The sequence below is a fragment of the Xyrauchen texanus genome, chromosome 25, assembly GCF_025860055.1.
Source record: "Xyrauchen texanus isolate HMW12.3.18 chromosome 25, RBS_HiC_50CHRs, whole genome shotgun sequence".
NCBI classification, from domain to species: Eukaryota; Metazoa; Chordata; class Actinopteri; order Cypriniformes; family Catostomidae; genus Xyrauchen; species Xyrauchen texanus.
This window is the reverse complement of record NC_068300.1, coordinates 2,076,157-2,096,377: the sequence shown is the minus strand read 5'-3', so window position 1 is coordinate 2,096,377 and position 20,221 is coordinate 2,076,157. Positions and strand designations below refer to the sequence as shown.

At 44.1% G+C, this 20,221-nt stretch overlaps 1 protein-coding gene and 1 pseudogene across 1 annotated transcript in view; one reads left to right on the top strand and one right to left on the bottom strand.

The window, feature by feature from the left end:
• Positions 1–20,221, bottom strand: part of LOC127618539 (zinc finger protein 721-like) — a 176,836-nt pseudogene that overhangs the window by 107,736 nt on the left and 48,879 nt on the right.
• The window catches only part of LOC127618631 (uncharacterized), a 342,725-nt gene that overhangs the window by 303,724 nt on the left and 18,780 nt on the right, over positions 1–20,221 (top strand). Inside the window, 2 exon segments of the mRNA XM_052091204.1 lie at positions 6,249–10,923; positions 10,926–11,222. Coding sequence (XP_051947164.1) covers positions 6,249–10,923; positions 10,926–11,222 — 4,972 coding nt within the window.

Below are 20,221 nucleotides of genomic sequence, written 5' to 3'. Positions count from 1 at the left end.
GAGCCAGCAACAACCTTCTCTGCCTCTAACTCAAGTGGTCGCAGCTTCACCTGCTTATCAGCTTAGATCTCGACTCTGCGTTTCTCTCAACGCAGCTCTAATTCAGCCTGGCATGTCCATGTTTTTTCCTGTGCCTCATACTGTTAAAGAGCAAGATGGACTTTGTCGCGCCCCCCTCTCTCGTGACCCTGGAGACAATTGTTTAAAGGGCGGTAAGCTGGCTTTGGCATCAGCCTCGGCACCTGCTCTATCCTTCCGTTTGTCCACATCATCCCCAAAACTGGAATGTTCCATGTTCCATACCAGGTAGCTCTACATCTCCGCCAGTCTACTCCCCACTAGCTCCAGATAAAGAGAGAACGTTTAGCTCTACTAACCTCTGCAGAATTATGCTCTTGATGTCTTTCTTAAGAGCTTGCCTCCCAACCTGAATGTGATAGTGTTCTGCTATTAACATCAGATCCTGCTTCCTACACAGATTGATCTGTTCTTCGGAGGGACTACTAATAAAGCTTTGTAAATTAAACAGAGCCTTCACTGTTAACCACAATCCACACTATAACACTGCCTCACATAGACATGCTTTTAACACAACCCTAGGCCAACGAAATTGAAATTTACCACACACAAAAAAATCCTTCCAGGACATGTGTCTTAAAATAGATATTTATATATTTATTTGAATATCCCGGACGAGCCCCCAACGAGGAAATTACAGAACAACCAGGTAAGTAAATGGTGTAAAAGTAATTTATTCTTGGATATATCACCGTAATGAAAAGTCAATGATAAATGAGTAAAGAGTATATACATATAATACTAATAACAAAACCAGAGGGAAGAGGGACATGAGTGAAGCCAAAGAAAAGATTCAAAACAAAACAATTCTAGCTCACTTCTTTAACCCTCCAATCTCATTAAGTTGTCAGACCAAAAAAAACACAATAAAGAAATAAAACAGGTCTTCAGCATTTGAAACTCCAATATCTAAACTGTTCTACCTGATCTCAAAAACATAATAAGTACAGGGGTTGGCACTCACTCCTAACCTAGGGTGTCTAATACAAATAAGAGACTACATGATGCATAGTGTATGTCACGTGACATCTTACCTGTCCACATTTCAACTCTGGTTAGAAGAGCAGCGAGTTATAAGAATAACACCAACAAAAGTCACATAAACTGAGAATGGGGTAACGAGTGACTTTGTTAGTACACAAAAATGAACAAGCAGAGTCACAATGAGTCAGTGACAATATACACAACCAGGAGCAAACATGCAAATTGGTCATCGAATGAATAAGCTACAAACACATGAATTCAGCCGGCTTTTAAAGGGTAGGAAGCGCCATCCATTGGTGGAGAGTGGAGATGATGTCATCAGGGTAATAAAGATTGGCAGCTCAGAGAACCAATAACGGCAAGTAAGTAACCATTTTAGATTTAGCTTTAAAAAAAAGAGACTTTAGGGAAAAAGTGAGTAGTTTGCATTCCTGACGCGAAACGTCTAGGTTACGTATGTAACCTCCGTTCCCCGATGGAGGGAACGAGACGTTGTGTCAGAGAAGCGACACTAGGGGTCTCTCTTGAGCGCCGATATTCACCTCTGGACTATGAAAAAAGGCCAATGAGAGTTGGCAACCAGTATTTGCATGTCCCGCCCCCGGACATACGGGTATTTAAGAGGAGCAAATACGGGAGTTCATTCAGGATTTTTCTGAGGAGCCGGAAATGGTCTGGCCACAACAGTGGCTCGGCTCAGCGACGTGGCAGGGGAGACACAACGTCTCGTTCCCTCCATCGGGGAACGGAGGTTACATACGTAACCTAGACGTTCCCTTTCTGTCGCTCTCTCCACGTTGTGTCAGAGAAGCGACATTAGTGGTCCACTTATAAAAGTGCCATGCGCTGAGCCGTGTAGGTATTCTTACGTGCAGGACAACCAACTGTATCAGGCTGCATGTACCCTTCCCCAATGCCCCATTTAAGCCATCAGGATTCCTTATCGTTACCCTGGGGGGGAACAAGGTGCTGGCCGCCAACCTGGGAACGGGCCAAGCCTGGCCGGGCCTCTTTTATCTCCATGTTTCTCGCATAGAGCAACTAAGCCCGGGGCCCTTACACGCATTGAGGGAAGGGGGTGTTAGCCCTTATTCAGGGCGGAGAAGACCCTGCGGAGGCCACGCCTACCCGAGAGGGGAGGCAAGTTTAAGTGGCAAAACCATCAGAGGCCTGACTTAGGGCCTATGTGGAAAAGTTGGTGCGGTGGTGGATCCAGCCTATAGAGGGGGGAAACATACAGCACGGCAACCGAGGCAGCCGTGACTGCCTAAGGGAAACACGGGAGTCAGCTCACCAGAGGGGACAGAACCGTGGTGTTACACACAGGGCGAGTCCGAAGGAGGCCTTACCTGTGGAGCACCTATACCAGTACAGGGTGGCTTGGGTCGCCGAGTTCCTCCGCTGAACTGCGACCCATGAGGGCTAGGGAGGAATCGACCAGTGTCCCAAACCGGAGATCTCCTGGGAATGAAGGCGCACTGTTTCCCCTGGTTAGGGGGAAGGGCGCTAGGTGCAAGCGATTCACCCGGTCAGATCGTGGGCGTGCTCCCGAGTTCTACGGGCTCGGTACCTGAGAAAACACGGGACGATACTGACACAACTCGGAGATTGTAGAATCTCGCAAAAGTGTTAGGTGTTGCCCAGCCCGCTGCTCTACAAATGTCTGCTAGGGCAGTGCCCCTAGCCAGTGCCCATGAGGACGCAACACTCCTGGTGGAGTGAGCTCGGACCCGCAAGGGGGGTCACGGCCTGGGTGTGATAAGCCAGGGAAATGGCGTCGACAACCCAGTGGGCGAGTCTCTGCTTGGAGACAGCATTCCCTTTCTGCTGTCCCCCAAAGCAGACGAAGAGCTGCTCAGAGCGTCTGGTGCTCTGTGTGCGGTCCAGATAAATACGCAAAATACACGTACTGGACACAGCAGTGAAAGGGCTGGGTCTGCCTCCTCCCGGGGCAGTGCTTGCCAGTACTCCCGGGAGTGGGCCAGTATGAGCCAGTCGTAGAGGTAATTGAGTATGCGTATGCCGGCTTCTCGGAGCGGGGCAAGAGCTGCCTGTGCGACTTTCGTTAAGATGCGAGGGGACAGAGACAGTCCGAAGGGGAGGACTTTTTACTGATACGCCTGGCCGTCGAACGCGAACCATAGGAAGGGTCAATGTCGAGGGCGAATTGAGACGTGGAAGTACGGGTCCTTCAGGTCTACCGCTGCGAACCAATCTAGATGCCGGACGCCAGATAGAATTTGTTTCTGGGTGAGCGTTTTGAACGGGAGTTTGGACAAGGTCCGGTTGAAAACTCACAGGTCCAAGATCGGTCGTAAGCCGCCGCCTTTCTTGGGTACAACGAAGGGCTGTAGAAACCCTTCTTCGTTTCGGTTGGAGGGACAGGCTCTATCGCGTCCTTTAATAGAAGGGAGGCGATTTCTTCGTGCAGGGATTGGGCATGTTGGCTGTGTACTGCGGAAAAATGTACGCCCACGAAGGGGGGCGGAGACCTGGCAAACTGAATTGCGTAACCGAGTCGAATGGTCCGGTGCAGCCAGCGTGACGGGTTGGGCAGTGAAAGCCACACCTCTAAACTCCGTGCTAGGGGCACCAAGGGGACGTGTTTTTTGGACATACCCGGCGGGGCTTCGCAGCGGTGCGGAACAGGTAACGCGCATCCGGCAGGGGGCGGGTTCGTGACTGAGGAGGAGGTGTGATGCTGGCGTCCTCTGGACTCGTCTGAACCGGCCGGCCGGGGAACAGTCATGGGGCTGAAGGCGGGGACACCGCGTCCATGGAGCCGGGACTGTTGAGGCCTGAAAGCAGAGTGCCGTGAGAACGGCATTTGTGGGCCAGGTGACCCCAGAGACAACAAGGAAATAGCTCTATAGAGTGTAAAGAATTTAACAAAAAATTAATTCCCCAGCGGGGAACAGAATGGTCTTACTAGCTCTGGAGCTAACGTCTCGGTCTCTGGGTCTGTCATCTCAGGAGCGCCTGGGAGCCTTCTGGGTCCTCAAGGGGGTCCGTGAGACGATGGGCGTCCAACTTCTGCGGGGAGCTCAACGCTGGGGCTGAGAGCTGGGCCCACTCACTTGTTAGTTGAGGCGGAGCACCACTTTCTTTCTTTCTTGAAAGCCGCAGGAGGACGCCCTCGGCGAGCAGACAGGGCATGGCCCCTGGCGGCAGGTTTGCGGCAGGGCAGGATGCTTTTTTTGCTTGAAAATAGCCTTTGTCTGTTTCTTCACCACTGAGGACTGCTGGGTGAAGTCGTCAAGTGGTGTCGCCGAATGGACGGAGCTGGGAGACGGGGGCGTTTGAGAAAGCGTGCTTTGTCTGCCTCCCGTACTGCCTGTCCATCGTTGCATTTCTGGACCACGGAGTGGTCATCGCCTGTTTGAGTGCAGTTCCTGCAGCACGTCAAGAACAGGACCACCCAAGTGCAGATTTTGAAGTGCCCTGGCCTGGTGGACTTGCAGGAGGGGGCCATAGCGTGCAGAGGGAGCGGTCTGGGACTGTTCTACCACCGAGGGTAGCGAGAGCGGAGGAGCGAGGAAGCTGGGCTTGCTCGGCTCGTCATGCACGTCCAGGAAGGAATCCGGGGGGGGCGCGGCTGTGAGCGGCGCACATGCCCGCAGAACCAATTAAGCCCGGGGAAGCATAGCGGACCTTCTTGCGTCAGGCTCAGACTGGGCAGAGACCCGAAGGTGGCGGCCCAGGAGAGTTATCCACATCCGGCGCCGCTGTTACGCTCTCCGATGCAGCGATGTCATCATCCAATGCAGGGGAGCTCGAGGGACCGGACGGTAGGCCGTTAAGCGGACCGCACTAATCCCGAGCTCGGGGGAAGCAGGCAAGCGTGCCGGGGAGGTGGGAGGTTTTCGAGGGGATTTACCCGGCGAAAGCGTCCCGTTATTCTCCCCAGATCGTTCTCCATCGCCCGCGGCGCCTGCCTCAATCCCGTGGGAAGGAGGCGAGGCACGGGGGGGCGGCTGAAGCGGCTTTCTCTCACTACAAGAGAAAGCCTACGACCGCAATGCTGTTCTCACACTGAAAACATAGACCATTCATAAAAACGCTGCCTGCGTGTGATCGCAACCCAGGAATGCAAGGCAGTTTTTATGACCGTCAGAGGTGGGGAGAAATCAACCACATCCAAAAACTACACAGGGGCAGAAATATTGTCTTTAAAAAGACGCGCCATTTTGCTCTTTAGAGCAACTCTTTTGAGTTGTCTGCACTGTCGACGCGCCCAGGGGCAAGAATGCACAGCCGTGCACGAAGGAGAAAGCCGCTGTTATGCGCCGTCAGATCCAGCAGCATGCAGAGCGTCAGAGGATTAAACAGGAACTTGGTGTGTAACTCGCAGCAGACTGCATGCACGACCATCGGCTCCGAAGAAATTTTCTGAATGAACTCCCGTATTTGCGCCGCTTAAATACCCGTATGTCCGGGGGCGGGACATGCAAATACTGGTTGCCAACTCTCATTGGCCTTTTTTCATAGTCCAGAGGTGAATATCGGCGCTCAAGAGAGACCCCTAGTGTCGCTTCTCTGACACAACGTGGAGAGAGCGACAGAAGGGGAATCATAATTCATTTAACCCTCGCAGATGTGCATATCTAATATGAGCAACATATTTAGTGCTTATGAGCAATGAACGTGAGATGGATAGAATAATTGTTTTGCTTTTGCAGTGGCCCAACTTTCACAGAATATTCAATGCAGGAAAACCCTGAAAACATCACCTGCCAAAGTGGCTAGTAAGAGGGAAAGAAATACCCACTAGGCTACTGCTGATTTTAGGGTGGGCAGGTGTTAATATAAAACCCTGATGACTATCCATTGTTAAATGCAGTTAGTTGGTGGAATAAACAGTATAAATAAATAAAGCTTGCACAGCAAACACAAATTAATACTGGATGTTTGTTGTTTTCTGATATTGAATTAAGGTTCAATATGATTTATTTTAAGTTTCTACCTCTTGAATTGATTTTCGTCTATTTACTGTGTTTATTGTAGAGCTGATGGAAGTGAAGGAGAAATGTCAAGAACTGAATAACATGGAGAACAAACTTCAGTGTCAGAAACATCATGATTTTATAACTGGAGAAAAATCTTTGATTTGCTCAAAGACTAAGAAGAATTTAACACCAGAAAAGCATAAAAGAAGTGCAGCCAAAAATACTTTCAACTGCTCACAGTGTGGAAAGATTTTCACAAATAAAAGCCAGTTTAATAAACACATGAACGTTCATACTGGAGAAAAACCTTACAAGTGCTCACGCTGTGGAAAAAGTTTCACTCGGTCACAAAGCCTGAAAACACACGAGAAAATCCATACTGGAGAAAAACCTTACAAGTGCTCACACTGTGGAAAAAGTTTCACTCGGTCACAAAACCTGAAAACTCATGAGAAAATTCATACTGGAGAAAAACCTTACAAGTGCTCACGCTGTGAAAAGAGTTTCACCCAGTCAGAACACCTGAAAACACATGAGAGAATTCATACTGGAGAAAAACCTTACAAGTGCTCACACTGTGAAACGAGTTTTACTCAGTCACAAAACCTGATAATACATGAGAGAATGCATACTGGAGAAAAACCTTACAAGTGCTCACACTGTGAAAAGAGTTTCACTTGGTCACAACAACTGAAAACACATGAGAGAATGCATACTGGAGAAAAACCTTACAAGTGCTCACACTGTGAAAAGAGATTCACTTGGTCACAAGAACTGAAAACACACGAGAGAATTCATACTGGAGAAAAACCTTACAAGTGCTCACGCTGTGGAAAGAGTTTCACTCGGTCAGATCACCTGAAATCACATGAGAGAATTCATACTGGAGAAAAAACGTACAAATGCTCACACTGTGAAAAGAGATTCACTTGGTCACAACAACTGAAAACACATGAGAGAATTCATACTGGAGAAAACCCATACAAATGCTCACACTGTGAAAAGAGATTCAATTGGTCACAACAACTGAAAACACATGAGAGAATTCATACTGGAGAAAACCTTTACAAATGCTCACACTGTGAAAAGAGTTTCACTCAGTCACAACAACTGAAAACACATGAAAGAATGCATACTGGAGAAAAACCTTTCAAGTGCTCACACTGTGAAAAGAGATTCACTCAGTCACAACAACTGAAAACACATGAGAGTATTCATACTGGAGAAAAACCTTACATGTGCTCACACTGTGAAAAGAAATTCACTTGGTCACAACAACTGAAAGCACATGAGAGAATTCATACTGGAGAAAACCCTTACAAATGCTCACACTGTGAAAAGAGTTTCACTCAGTCACAAAACCTGAAAACACATGAGAGAATTCATACTGGAGAAAAACCTTACAAGTGCTCACACTGTGAAAAGAGTTTCACTCAGTCACAACAACTGAAAACTCATGAGAGAATGCATACTGGAGAAAAACCTTACAAGTGCTCACACTGTGAAAAGAGATTCACTTGGTCACAAGACCTGAAAAAACATGAGAGAATTCATACTGGAGAAAAACCTTACAAGTGCTCACACTGTGAAAAGAGTTTCACTCAGTCAAAACAACTGAAAACACATGAGAGAATTCATACTGGAGAAAACCCTTACAAATGCTCACACTGTGAAAAGAGTTTCACTCAGTCACAACAACTGAAAACACATGAGAGAATTCATACTGGAGAAAAACCTTACAAGTGCTCACACTGTGAAAAGAGTTTCAGTCTTTCACAAAACCTGAAAACACATGAGAGAATTCATACTGGAGAAAAACCTTACAAGTGCTCTCACTGTGAAAAGAGTTTCACTCAGTCACAAAACCTGAAAACACATGAGAAAATCCATACTGGAGAAAAACCTTACAAGTGCTCACACTGTGAAAAGAGATTCACTTGGTCACAACAACTGAAAACACATGAGAGAATTCATACTGGAGAAAAACCTTACAAGTGCTCACACTGTGAATAGAGTTTCAGTCTTTCACAAAACCTGAAAACTCATGAGAAAATTCATACTGGAGAAAAACCTTACAAGTGCTCACACTGTGAAAAGAGTTTCACTCAGTTACAACAACTGAAATCACATGAGAGAATTCATACTGGACAAAAACCTTACAAATGCTCACACTGTGAAAAGAGATTCACTTGGTCACAACAACTGAAAACACATGAGAGAATTCATACTGGAGAAAACCCTTACAAATGCTCACACTGTGAAAAGAGTTTCACTCAGTCACAACAACTGAAAACACATGAGAGAATTCATACTGGAGAAAAACCTTACAAGTGCTCACACTGTGAAAAGAGTTTCAGTCTTTCACAAAACCTGAAAACACATGAGAGAATTCATACTGGAGAAAAACCTTACAAGTGCTCTCACTGTGAAAAGAGTTTCACTCAGTCACAAAACCTGAAAACACACGAGAAAATCCATACTGGAGAAAAACCTTACAAGTGCTCACACTGTGAAAAGAGATTCACTTGGTCACAACAACTGAAAACACATGAGAGAATTCATACTGGACAAAAACCTTACAAATGCTCACACTGTGAAAAGAGATTCACTTGGTCACAACAACTGAAAACACATGAGAGAATTCATACTGGAGAAAACCCTTACAAGTGCTCACACTGTGAAAAGAGTTTCACTCAGTCACAACAACTGAAAACACATGAGAGAATGCATACTGGAGAAAAACCTTACAAGTGCTCACACTGTGAAAAGAGATTCACTTGGTCACAAGACCTGAAAAAACATGAGAGAATTCATACTGGAGAAAAACCTTACAAGTGCTCACACTGTGAAAAGAGATTCACTTGGTCACAACAACTGAAAACACATGAGAGAATTCATACTGGAGAAAACCCTTACAAATGCTCACACTGTGAAAAGAGTTTCACTCAGTCACAACAACTGAAAACGCATGAGAGAATTCATACTGGAGAAAAACCTTACAAGTGCTCACTCTGTGAAAAGAGTTTCAGTCTTTCACAAAACCTGAAAACACATGAGAGAATTCATACTGGAGAAAAACCTTACAAGTGCTCTCACTGTGAAAAGAGTTTCACTCAGTCACAAAACCTGAAAACACACGAGAAAATCCATACTGGAGAAAAACCTTACAAGTGCTCACACTGTGAAAAGAGATTCACTTGGTCACAACAACTGAAAACACATGAGAGAATTCATACTGGAGAAAACCCTTACAAATGCTCACACTGTGAAAAGAGATTCAATTGGTCACAACAACTGAAAACACATGAGAGAATTCATACTGGAGAAAAACCTTACAAGTGCTCACACTGTGAAAAGAGATTCACTTGGTCACAAGACCTGAAAAAACATGAGAGAATTCATACTGGAGAAAAACCTTACAAGTGCTCACACTGTGAAAAGAGTTTCACTCAGTCACAACAACTGAAAACACATGAGAGAATTCATACTGGAGAAAAACCTTACAAGTGCTCACACTGTGAAAAGAGTTTCACTCAGTCACAACAACTGAAAACACACGAGAGAATTCATACTGGAGAAAACCCTTACAAATGCTCACACTGTGAAAAGACATTCACTTGGTCACAAGACCTGAAATCACATGAGAGAATGCATACTGGAGAAAAACCTTACAAGTGCTCACACTGTGAAAAGAGATTCACTTGGTCACAAGACCTGAAAGAACATGAGAGAATTCATACTGGAGAAAAACCTTACAAGTGCTCACACTGTGAAAAGACATTCACTTGGTCACAAGACCTGAAAAAACATGAGAGAATTCATACTGGAGAAAAACCTTACAAGTGCTCACACTGTGAAAAGACATTCACTTGGTCACAATACCTGAAATCACATGAGAGAATGCATACTGGAGAAAAACCTTACAAGTGCTCACACTGTGAAAAGAGATTCACTTGGTCACAAGACCTGAAAGAACATGAGAGAATTCATACTGGAGAAAAACCTTACAAGTGCTCACACTGTGAAAAGAGTTTCACTCAGTCACAACAACTGAAAACACATTAGAGAATTCATACTGGAGAAAAACCTTACAAGTGCTCACACTGTGAAAAGAGTTTCACTCAGTCACAAAACCTGAAAATACATGAGAGAATTCATACTGGAGAAAAACCTTACAAGTGCTCACACTGTGAAAAGAGTTTCACTCAGTCACAAAACCTGAAAACACATGAGAGAATTCATACTGGAGAAAAACCTTACAAGTGCTCACACTGTGAAAAGAGTTTCACTCAGTCACAAAACCTGAAAATACATGAGAGAATTCATACTGGAGAGAAACCTTACAAGTGCTCACACTGTGAAAAGAGATTCACTTGGTCACAACAACTGAAAACACATGAGAGAATTCATACTGGAGAAAAACCTTACAAGTGCTCTCACTGTGAAAAGAGTTTCACTCAGTCACAAAACCTGAAAACACACGAGAAAATCCATACTGGAGAAAAACCTTACAAGTGCTCACACTGTGAAAAGAGATTCACTTGGTCACAACACCTGAAAACACATGAGAGAATTCATACTGGAGAAAAACCTTACAAGTGCTCACACTGTGAAAAGAGTTTCACTCAGTCACAAAACATGAAAACACAAGAGGAAATCCATACTGGAGAAAAACCTTACAAGTGCTCACACTGTGAAAAGAGTTTCACTCAGTCACAACATCTGAAAACACATGATAGAATTCATACTGGAGAAAAACCTTGCAAATGCTCACACTGTGGAAAGAGTTTCACTCAGTCACAAGACCTGAAAACACATGAGAGAATTCATACTGGAGAAAAACCTTACAAGTGCTCACGCTGTGGAAAGAGTTTCACTCAGTCACAAGACCTGAAAACACATGAGAGAATTCATACTGAGAAAAACCTTACAAGTGCTCACGCTGTGGAAAGAGTTTCACTCAGTCAGAAAACCTAAAAGCACATGAGAGAATTCATACTGGAGAAAAACCTTACAAGTGCTCACACTGTGAAAAGAGTTTCACTCAGTCACATCACCTGAAAAAACACCAGAGAATTCATACTGGAGAAAAACGTTACAAGTGCTCATGCTGTGGAAAGAGTTTCACTCAGTCACAAGACCTGAAAACACATGAGAGAATTCATACTGGAGAAAAACCTTACAAGTGCTCACACTTTGGAAAGAGTTTCACTCATAAAACTGCCCATCCCTAGAAACTGCCCTGCATGAACATGTGGGAAATTTTTTAGGGCCGCAAGTACAAAGAAAGTTTTTTACATGTCCAAGTAGACACACTGTGTTCGAGTGTCGGAGCAATTATTGGTTTCACCAGATGAATGAATACACCTCTGAGTCAGTTGTGTCTGTTGTTTGAGTCTGATTCGCAGTTCAGAGTTCACCAAACGTAAACTTTCGATACACATCGTAGTATGACATTTCTTCAATGAGGTTGCCATTATTGATTGAGGACATGTAAAATCAGTTTTCAAAACTCCATGACATAACTACAGAGACTGATTCGTTTCCATGACAGCAGGGCTGCCAGCTAATAAATCCTAAAATGCTCATTTCATGTCTGATTCAGTTAAATATTTTTATTATACGTGGCAATATTTGCCCACTCTTCTTTGCAAAAGCGCTCCAAATCTGTCAGATTGCGAGGACATCTCCTGTGCACAGCCCTCTTCAGATCACCCCACAGATGTTCAATTGGATTCAAGTCTGGACTCTGGATGGGCAATTTGAAAATGTTAATCTTCTTCTGGTGAAGCCATGCTTTTTTGGATTTGTATGTGTGCTTTGGGTCGTTATCGTGCTGAAAGGTGAACTTCAGCTTTCTATCGGACGCCTGAAGGTTTTGTGCCAAAATTGCCTGGTATTTGGAACTGTTCATAATTCCCTCCACCCTGACTAAGGCCCCTGTTCCAGCTGAAGAAAAACATGATGCTGCCACCACCATGCTTGGTGGCGTAGTGGGCTAAAGCACATAACTGGTAATCAGAAGGTCACTGGTTCGATCCCCACAGCAACCACCATTGTGTCCTTGAGCAAGGCACTTAACTCCAGGTTGCTCCAGGGGGATTGTCCCTGTAATAAGTGCACTGTAAGTCGCTTTTGATAAAAGCGTCTGCCAAATGCATAAATGTAAATGTATGGTGTCCTTTGGGTGATGTGCAGTGTTGTTTTTGCACCAAACATACCTTTTGGAATTATGGCCAAAAAGTTCAACCTTGGTTTCATCAGACCATAACACATATTCCCACGTGCTTTTGGGAAACTTGATGTTTGTTTTTGCTAACTTCAGCCAGGCTTGGATGTTTTTCTTTGTAAGATAAGGCTTCCGTCTCGCCACCCTACCCCATAGCCCATTCATATGAAGAATACGGGAGACTGTTGTCACATGTTGCACACAGCCAGTACTTGCCAGAAATTCCTGCAGTTCCTTTAATGTTGCTGTAGGCCTCTTGGAAGCCTCCCTGGCCAGTTTTCTTCTTGTCTTTTCATCAATTTTGGAAGGATGTCCAGATCTTGGTAATGTCTCTGTTGTGCCATATTTTCTCCACTTGATGTTGACTGTCTTCACTGTGTTCCATGGTATATCTAATGCTTTGGAAATTATTTTGTACCCTTCTCCTGACTGATATCTTTCAACAATGAGATCCCTCTGATGCTTTGGAAGCTCTCTGCGGACCATGGCTTTTGCTCTGAGATGCAACTAAGAAAATGTCAGGAAAAACTTTCTAGAACAGCTGAAATTTATTTGTGATTAATCATAGTCACTTTAAATGATGGCAGGTGTGTAATGACTTCTATTTAACATGAGTTTGAATGTGATTGTTTAATTCTGAATGCAGCCACATCCTCAGTTATAAGAGGGTGTGCACACTTATGCAACCAGGTTATTGTAAGGTTTTTTTTCCCCCCACAAAGATTTCAGTTTGTTTTTCAATTGAATTATTCACATTATAGGTCACATTAAAAGTGGAAAAAGTTCTGACATGATTTATCTTTGTCTCATTCTTTTACATCACAAAAACCTGGCATTTTAACAGGGGTGTTTAGACTTTTTATATGCACTGTAGCTGTAGATTTGAACACAGGGCAGATCAGTGAGGTTAGGAAAACATCACAGCAGTGTGTACAATGTCACAAGTTTTAAAATATGGCATCATATTTTAAGAAAAATGGACCACACGGGTCTCGTATTGACCAGCCTCCTCTCATCAGTGCCACAAATTAACAGCCCAGGCTGTCGACTGAATTGAGTATAAGAGAGGAGCGGAGGAATAGCGATCTGTTGCTTGCAACCGTTCACCTTAAATGCCGAAATTACACTCTTCACTCGCTTCTCCTCGAGAGGCCCATCTCTGTCCTGTTTCCCCACAAGTATAGGATGGGGAAGCAGGTTATCGTGCCACCACCAAGATGAAAGTATTCAATGGCCCAACATTTTGTACCATAATAAACATATTCTATGATAAAGGGCTGATGGCACATCCACTGTTTGTTTACCATGTCTTTCATGTTTAATTGTAGGTTAATTTGATTTAAACCACCTCAGCTGCTAGATTAAAGTTAATCCCTAACAGATTTAAATGAGAGAATGTATTCAAGCAACAGGATTAAAGTGAAATCAGAGTTATTGTGAAATATAAATCAGGATCAAATCGATGGTTAAAATGTAACCCTGATTATTTTTAAACAATGTTTAAAGTAACATAAACAGAATTATCAGATAAACCTTGACTTAATATACATTTAAGATTAATATTTATTGGTGCAACCCACCCATAGTGACTAATTTATTCAGTTGCTGTGGTGGGTGCTGCCTCAGTGCAGTATGAGGACGAAGATGTTGGCCATCATAATATCATTGATCTTCATGAAAAAACATGCAAACTCACTGTGTTTGCTGTCAGAGAACATTTCACAGGGAACCTCTGTTGGGGGTTATTCTCTCTACAGTTGCAAAATTGTATGGGTTGTTTATGTTGTTGTTTATAATGTTTCAGAAGAAAGTCCATCTAGCTGTACCTAGTTCCAAATTGAAAGTAATCTGCCAGTAATCTTCCTGACATTTACAGTAGCAATGCCATCAATAGCATTTTTAACTTTTAACAGTTTTATATTCAACACAGTTGAATATCTTTTGGGCATACTTGGAGTAATAGATATAACTTTCATAAATTGCACACTAGTATTCTCATTTATGTGCCTCTTTTTATCAGAGGCAGATCTATCTTCAGTTGCCGGAGAAATCAATATATCAAAGAAAATACAGAATTGGTCAGATAGTGCTACATCCTTAATAGCAGTGGATGAAATGTTTAGTCCCTTAATAATGATCAAATCCTGAGTGTATCAATGATTGGGAGTGTGAGTTATTTTGCAGTGTTGTGTTCCAGATGCTGAATGCTGAAATCCTCAGCATTAAGTATTTTGGAAGCCTATAAATAATTATAAATATAATGCGTGGAGCATGTTTTGGATCAATACTTAGGTATTCAAAGGATATGCAATCAAGTGACGCTTGTATTTATAGACATCTTTTTTCAGATTAAAACGTTTTATTGATTCTAACAAATGAAACCGAAAAGAAAAACATGTACGCACAGAATCAACTTTTAACCCCCATTATTTCCCCCTCCCAATCCCCCACCTCATCCTGACCCCCAACAATCATCCCAACTCACACAAAAACTATATATATATATATATATATATATATATATATATATATATATATATATATATATAATACACACACATTTAAACTATAAATCCCTCTCCACTGCCCCTCCTGAGAGCCTTACAAAAACGTCAGATAGCTGCCCCACTTCTTAACACCTCCAGGTTGCCTAGCCTTCTATCTGACTCTCTCTTCAAATGCTGCCACCCTACCCATCTCCGTACACAACTCCTGAAATGAGGGTGCACCAGCCAAATTCCATCCCCCTCAAAATGATCTGTCTGCTGATCATTACACTGGCTAGGACCCATTGTATTTATCCCCTATACAAATGACCACCTCATCGCCTAAAATACAGAGTGAAGAAGAGAAACCCAGCTCTGCCCTCTGAGTGACCCAAGTCTTGCCCATGCACTGATCACGCAAGAGATCAGCCAATGGGGATTCAGCATCAGGTGCAAGGGCTCTGTGTTTGGAATAGGTGGGTCTGAGCTTAGTTTTGGGGTAGCCTCTCTTACTGATCATGCACTGATCACACAAAATGACAGCCAATTAAAATGCAGCACTGGCCCAATGATGCAGAACATTAGGGACTTGTTTATTCTCAGTTAGTCAGAGTCGGGCAGAGAGTCAAAGATAGCTTTTCCTGTCCATCCTTTCCATTCCCTTTATGATACATTTGCTGATTGTTAAATATGTAAATCTAAGTTTAGGCAGAATAGCAGGAGATTAGCGGACTCACAAGTGTTTAACTAAAAATAGGCGCTTATCAAGGAGACATAAATATAATGGAGATCATTCCATGCTACTCACAATAATACCAGGCTAATTGGATTTAATTTCCACATATTTATTTGTGTGCTTTAATTGTAATTGTCTGTTGAGTGCAAAGATTATTGTAATGCAAGTCTAAATTAATATTTGTAGAACATGTATACTCAGTTTTATGTTTACATGTCTGTTATTGCCTTTATATGCCTTTGCAAGCCTGGTAGTATATATGTATATGGAAACACAGTGTTATTTGGAATTAAGTGTAATATCTACCATGCTATTAGGCGTATTATAGTTTGTTAATCTTATATACATTTACACACACACACACAAAAAAAGATTTAAATCTGGATTTCTGCTTCCGTGTCCTTACCGACACACCATGGCAATAACTACATTTGCCTAAGAACCAGTTTACCCTCACTTACACAGTCAACCAGAATTCTTGGATCTTAACACACCACCAACAAACATGAGTTGTGTCCCCATCTTCTGATTGGCATTGCCAGCAGGTGGGTGTGTCTTTAATCAATGTAAAATCTTAAATTGCATAAGGTGCACGCTTGCATCTCTAGATGCAAAATTAATGTTTTTTTTTTTTAAATTCTAGCCCTCCAATACCAAGTTTAAATCTCTCCCATAATCTCTTGAACGAAGCTGAAGCTCCATCCCCCAGACTCTGAATTGGCATACATTGATGCCTCATGACCTTTTCCAAAAGCAGTAATCACCACTTCCGGAGTATCTGCTGCTTTAGGGGGGTGTATGCTACTCCCAAAAATAGTACAAAGCAGGTGGCGCAGCTGTAAATACCTAAAGAATTGAGACCTGGAAATCTCAAAATGTTGATCCATATTTTCAAAGGATCTCAACACTCTGGACTCAAGATGGCACCGAGTATGGCTGCTGCGTTGCGAGCTCCGACCCAACACCGCAGTTTATTGTTTGTTTTGTTTACAGTTTTTTGTTTTTTTTTTTGTCTTGGATGTTGTCTGCCTTATTGTATACGACAGACAAATGCTTTTGGACATTGGTTCTGCAATTACACACCGAAAACCGGACTTCAAATTCCTCAATGTCGACCCACTTTTTACAAACACACCAGCGGAGCCCTTTGTCTGGTCTGCCCAGACAAAGCAGAAGGAAAAGGGGAAAGAGCCGGTGGGTCCTATGAGTCCAGGGGAAAGAGCCGGCGTACTCATCAGAGTAAGTCGTCGCACAAATCGACCCCCGCTACCCAGTATACTACTGGCAAATGTTCAGTCTCTGGACAACAAGAGTGTGGAGAGTGCGGATCTCTTTCCAACGAGAGATGAGGGATTGCTGCATTATCTGCCTTACAGAAACCTGGATGTCTGCGGAGATTCCAGACTCGGTCATCGAACCTGCATGGCTCTCCGTGCACAGAGCGGACAGAGCGAAAGATCACTCAGGTAAAAGCAGAGGTGGTGGTGTATATTTTATGATCAACAAATCATGGTGTGATCAGAGGAACGTACATTTTATCAAGTCTTTTTGCTCCCCTGATCTGAAATATCTCATGCTTCTGTTTCAACCATTCTGGCAACCGAGGGAATTCACAGCGGTCATTATCACTGCTGTGTGCATCCCCCCACAAGCAGACACAGACCGGGCACTCAAGGAACTGTATGGGAGTATAAGTGAGCAGGAAACCGTGCACCCTGAGGTTGCATTCATTGTTACCGGGGACTTTAACAAAGCCAATTTTAAAACAATCGCACAAAAATACCACCAACACATCAACTTCAACACACAAGGGGACCATTGCTATTCTCCTTTACAGAATGTCTACAAATCCCTCACCCGCCCACCATTTGGCAAATCATACCACTCTTCTGTTCTGCTTCTGGCCGCTTACTGGCAGAAACTGAAAAAGGAAGCACTGACCCTCAGAACGATCCAGTGCTGGTTGGACCAATCAGACTCTATGCTACAAGACTGTTTTGATCAGGAGATGTTCCGGTCCACCTCTGATGACGACATTGAGGTTTACGCTGATAGCGTAACGTGTTTCATCAGGAAGTGCGTAGAGGATGTTGTTCCGACCAAAACAATACAGATCTACCCCAACCAGAAACCATGGGTTAACGGCAATGTTCGTGTAGCACTTAATGCGCGGACTTCCGCTTTTAATTCCGGGAACGCGGAGGAGCATAAACAAGCCAGTTATGCCCTCTGTTATGACCTCCGTAACTCTATCAGAGCAGCCAAACGCCAGTACAGGCACAAAATTGAAGGACAGTTCAACACCACCGACTCTAGAAGTATGTGGCAGGGAATTAACATCATCACGGTCTACAAAGGGAATAAAAACTCTGCCGACGCGACCCCAGATAGCAAAAAATATCCGCACAGCTTCTTTTTGCCGCCGACCTTAAGCTGTCGTCTATAGGTGCGTCCCACTGGCGGGGATGAAATGCTTGCCGCCGAATTTGTCACTCCCATTTCTTGAAGATGCCACCGGCGAAAAGCTTGCGGGCCGACTGCTTCATTTTCTCTGGCGGTATCCTCCGTCTAATGGACCGCGGCCGGCTGGCGGCAAGACGCTTTGAAATACAAGGATTTCTATTCTCAAAATCGACCAGCCATGTTGGCTATTATTATTTTTTGCTCCAAAGCCATTAGGGTTTATAACAGAGTCTTGACATTTAAATTACTTTGAAACTCTGAAGCGATTATACAGTAATATATGTAAAATATATAGAATTATTTTATGCAATTAGGTGAAAATTGTTTACATTTCTTTGATTGATACGCATTTGAGACATGCACCAATAAACCAAAAAGAATTCCTTTTGTAAAACTTGGCAATAAATATCTTTATGATTCTGATTAGGTTTTAAAATAGATATTTAATTCATGGTATGAACAATTTAGCAGAATAAACTGATGAAGTTAGACTTTTCACCAATGCCTGACTATCAGTGAACAGTGAAAGACATCTGCAACATGGCCAAAATCTTGGGTCCTGTTTGGGTCCAAAATCCCTGTTTTGACGTGAAGGATAAACTCAATGAAAAAGCGAAATTATCCTCTGGTTTCACAGTTGCACAGAAATTTCGTTTATGTCTTTAAATTTTTTCCAACCTCGATTTTTTAGTTATTTATAAGGGATTCATTTGCAATTATGACCTGTACAAATGTTTAAGAAAGTGTTAAAATCCCTGTAAAGCAATAAAAAAAAATCTAAACGCATTATAAATGTTAAAAATGTATTGCTAAAACACATTACAAAGACTGTGAACTGTGAAGTTCATATCTGTTTCCGGTTAATTGCGCGTCGCCCAAAATGTCTGTTTTAACTCGATGTCTCCAGGATCTTCCAAAAATAAGCGTCAGCGATGTTCATCGCATTGTTGATGCCTGGTCCCCTGCTCCGACATGCAAGAGGGACAAGGGCTTTAAACTCTACATATCGAGTCTGCACAACTACAAGGGTAAGTATTTTAATCTAATGTGGTGTGCCGGCAGATAGCGGCTAAGCTAGTTCGCCACGTCCATCCATCCTTCTTCAACCACTTATCCGAAGTCGGGTCGCAGGGGCAGCTGCTCCAGCAGGGGGCCCCAAACTTCCCTATCCCGAGCCACATTAACCAACTCTGACTGGGGGACCCCGAGGCGTTCCCAGGCCAGTGTGGAGATTTAATCTCTCCACCTAGTCCTGGGTCTTCCCCGAGGACTCCTACCAGCTGGACGTGCCTGAAACAGGGGGCCAGGGGGCATCCTTACCAGATGCCCAAACCACCTCAACTGACTCCTTTCAACGCAAAGGAGCAGCGGCTCTACTCCGAGCACCTCACGGATGACTGAGCTCCTCACCCTATCTCTAAGGTAGAAGCCCGCCACCCTTCTGAGGAAGCCCATTTCGGCCGCTTGTACTCGCGACCTAGTTCTTTCAGTCATGACCCAACCTTCATGACCATAGGTGAGGGTAGGAACAAAAATTGACCGGTAGATTGAGAGCTTTGCCTTTCGGCTCAGCTCTCTTTTCGTGACAACGGTGCGATAGAGCGAGTGCAATACCGCCCCCGCTGCCCCAATTCTCCGGCTCCATTGTCCCCTCACTCGTGAACAAGACCCCGAGGTACTTGAACTCCTTCACTTGGGGCAAAACCTCATTCCCTAACTGGAGTACGCACTCCATCGGTTTCCTGCTGAGAACCATGGCCTCAGATTTAGAGGTGCTAATCCTCATCCCAGCTGCTTCACACTCGACTGCCAAGCGATCCAGTGAGAGCTGAAGGTCACGGACCAATGATGACATGAAGACAACATCATCTGCAAAAAGCAGCGATGAGATCCCCAGCCCACCGAACCGCACACCTTCCCCACCTCGACTACGCCTCGATATCCTGTCCATGAATATCACAAACAGGATTGGTGACAAAGCGCAGCCTTGGCGGAGACCAACCCCACATGGAATGAACTCGACTTCGTGCCGAGGACCCGGACACAGCTCTCGCTTTGGACGTACAGGGATTGGATCGCCCTAAGAAGGGACCCCCCACCCCGTACTCCCAGCAGCACCTCCCACAGTCTCTCCCGGGGGACCCGGTCATACGCCTTCTCCAGATCCACAAAACACATGTAGACCGGATGGGCATACTCCCAGGCCCCCTCCAGGATCCTTGCAAGAGTAAAGATCTGGTCCGTCATTCCACGGCCAGGACGAAAACCGCATTGTTCCTCTTCAATCCGAGGTTCGACA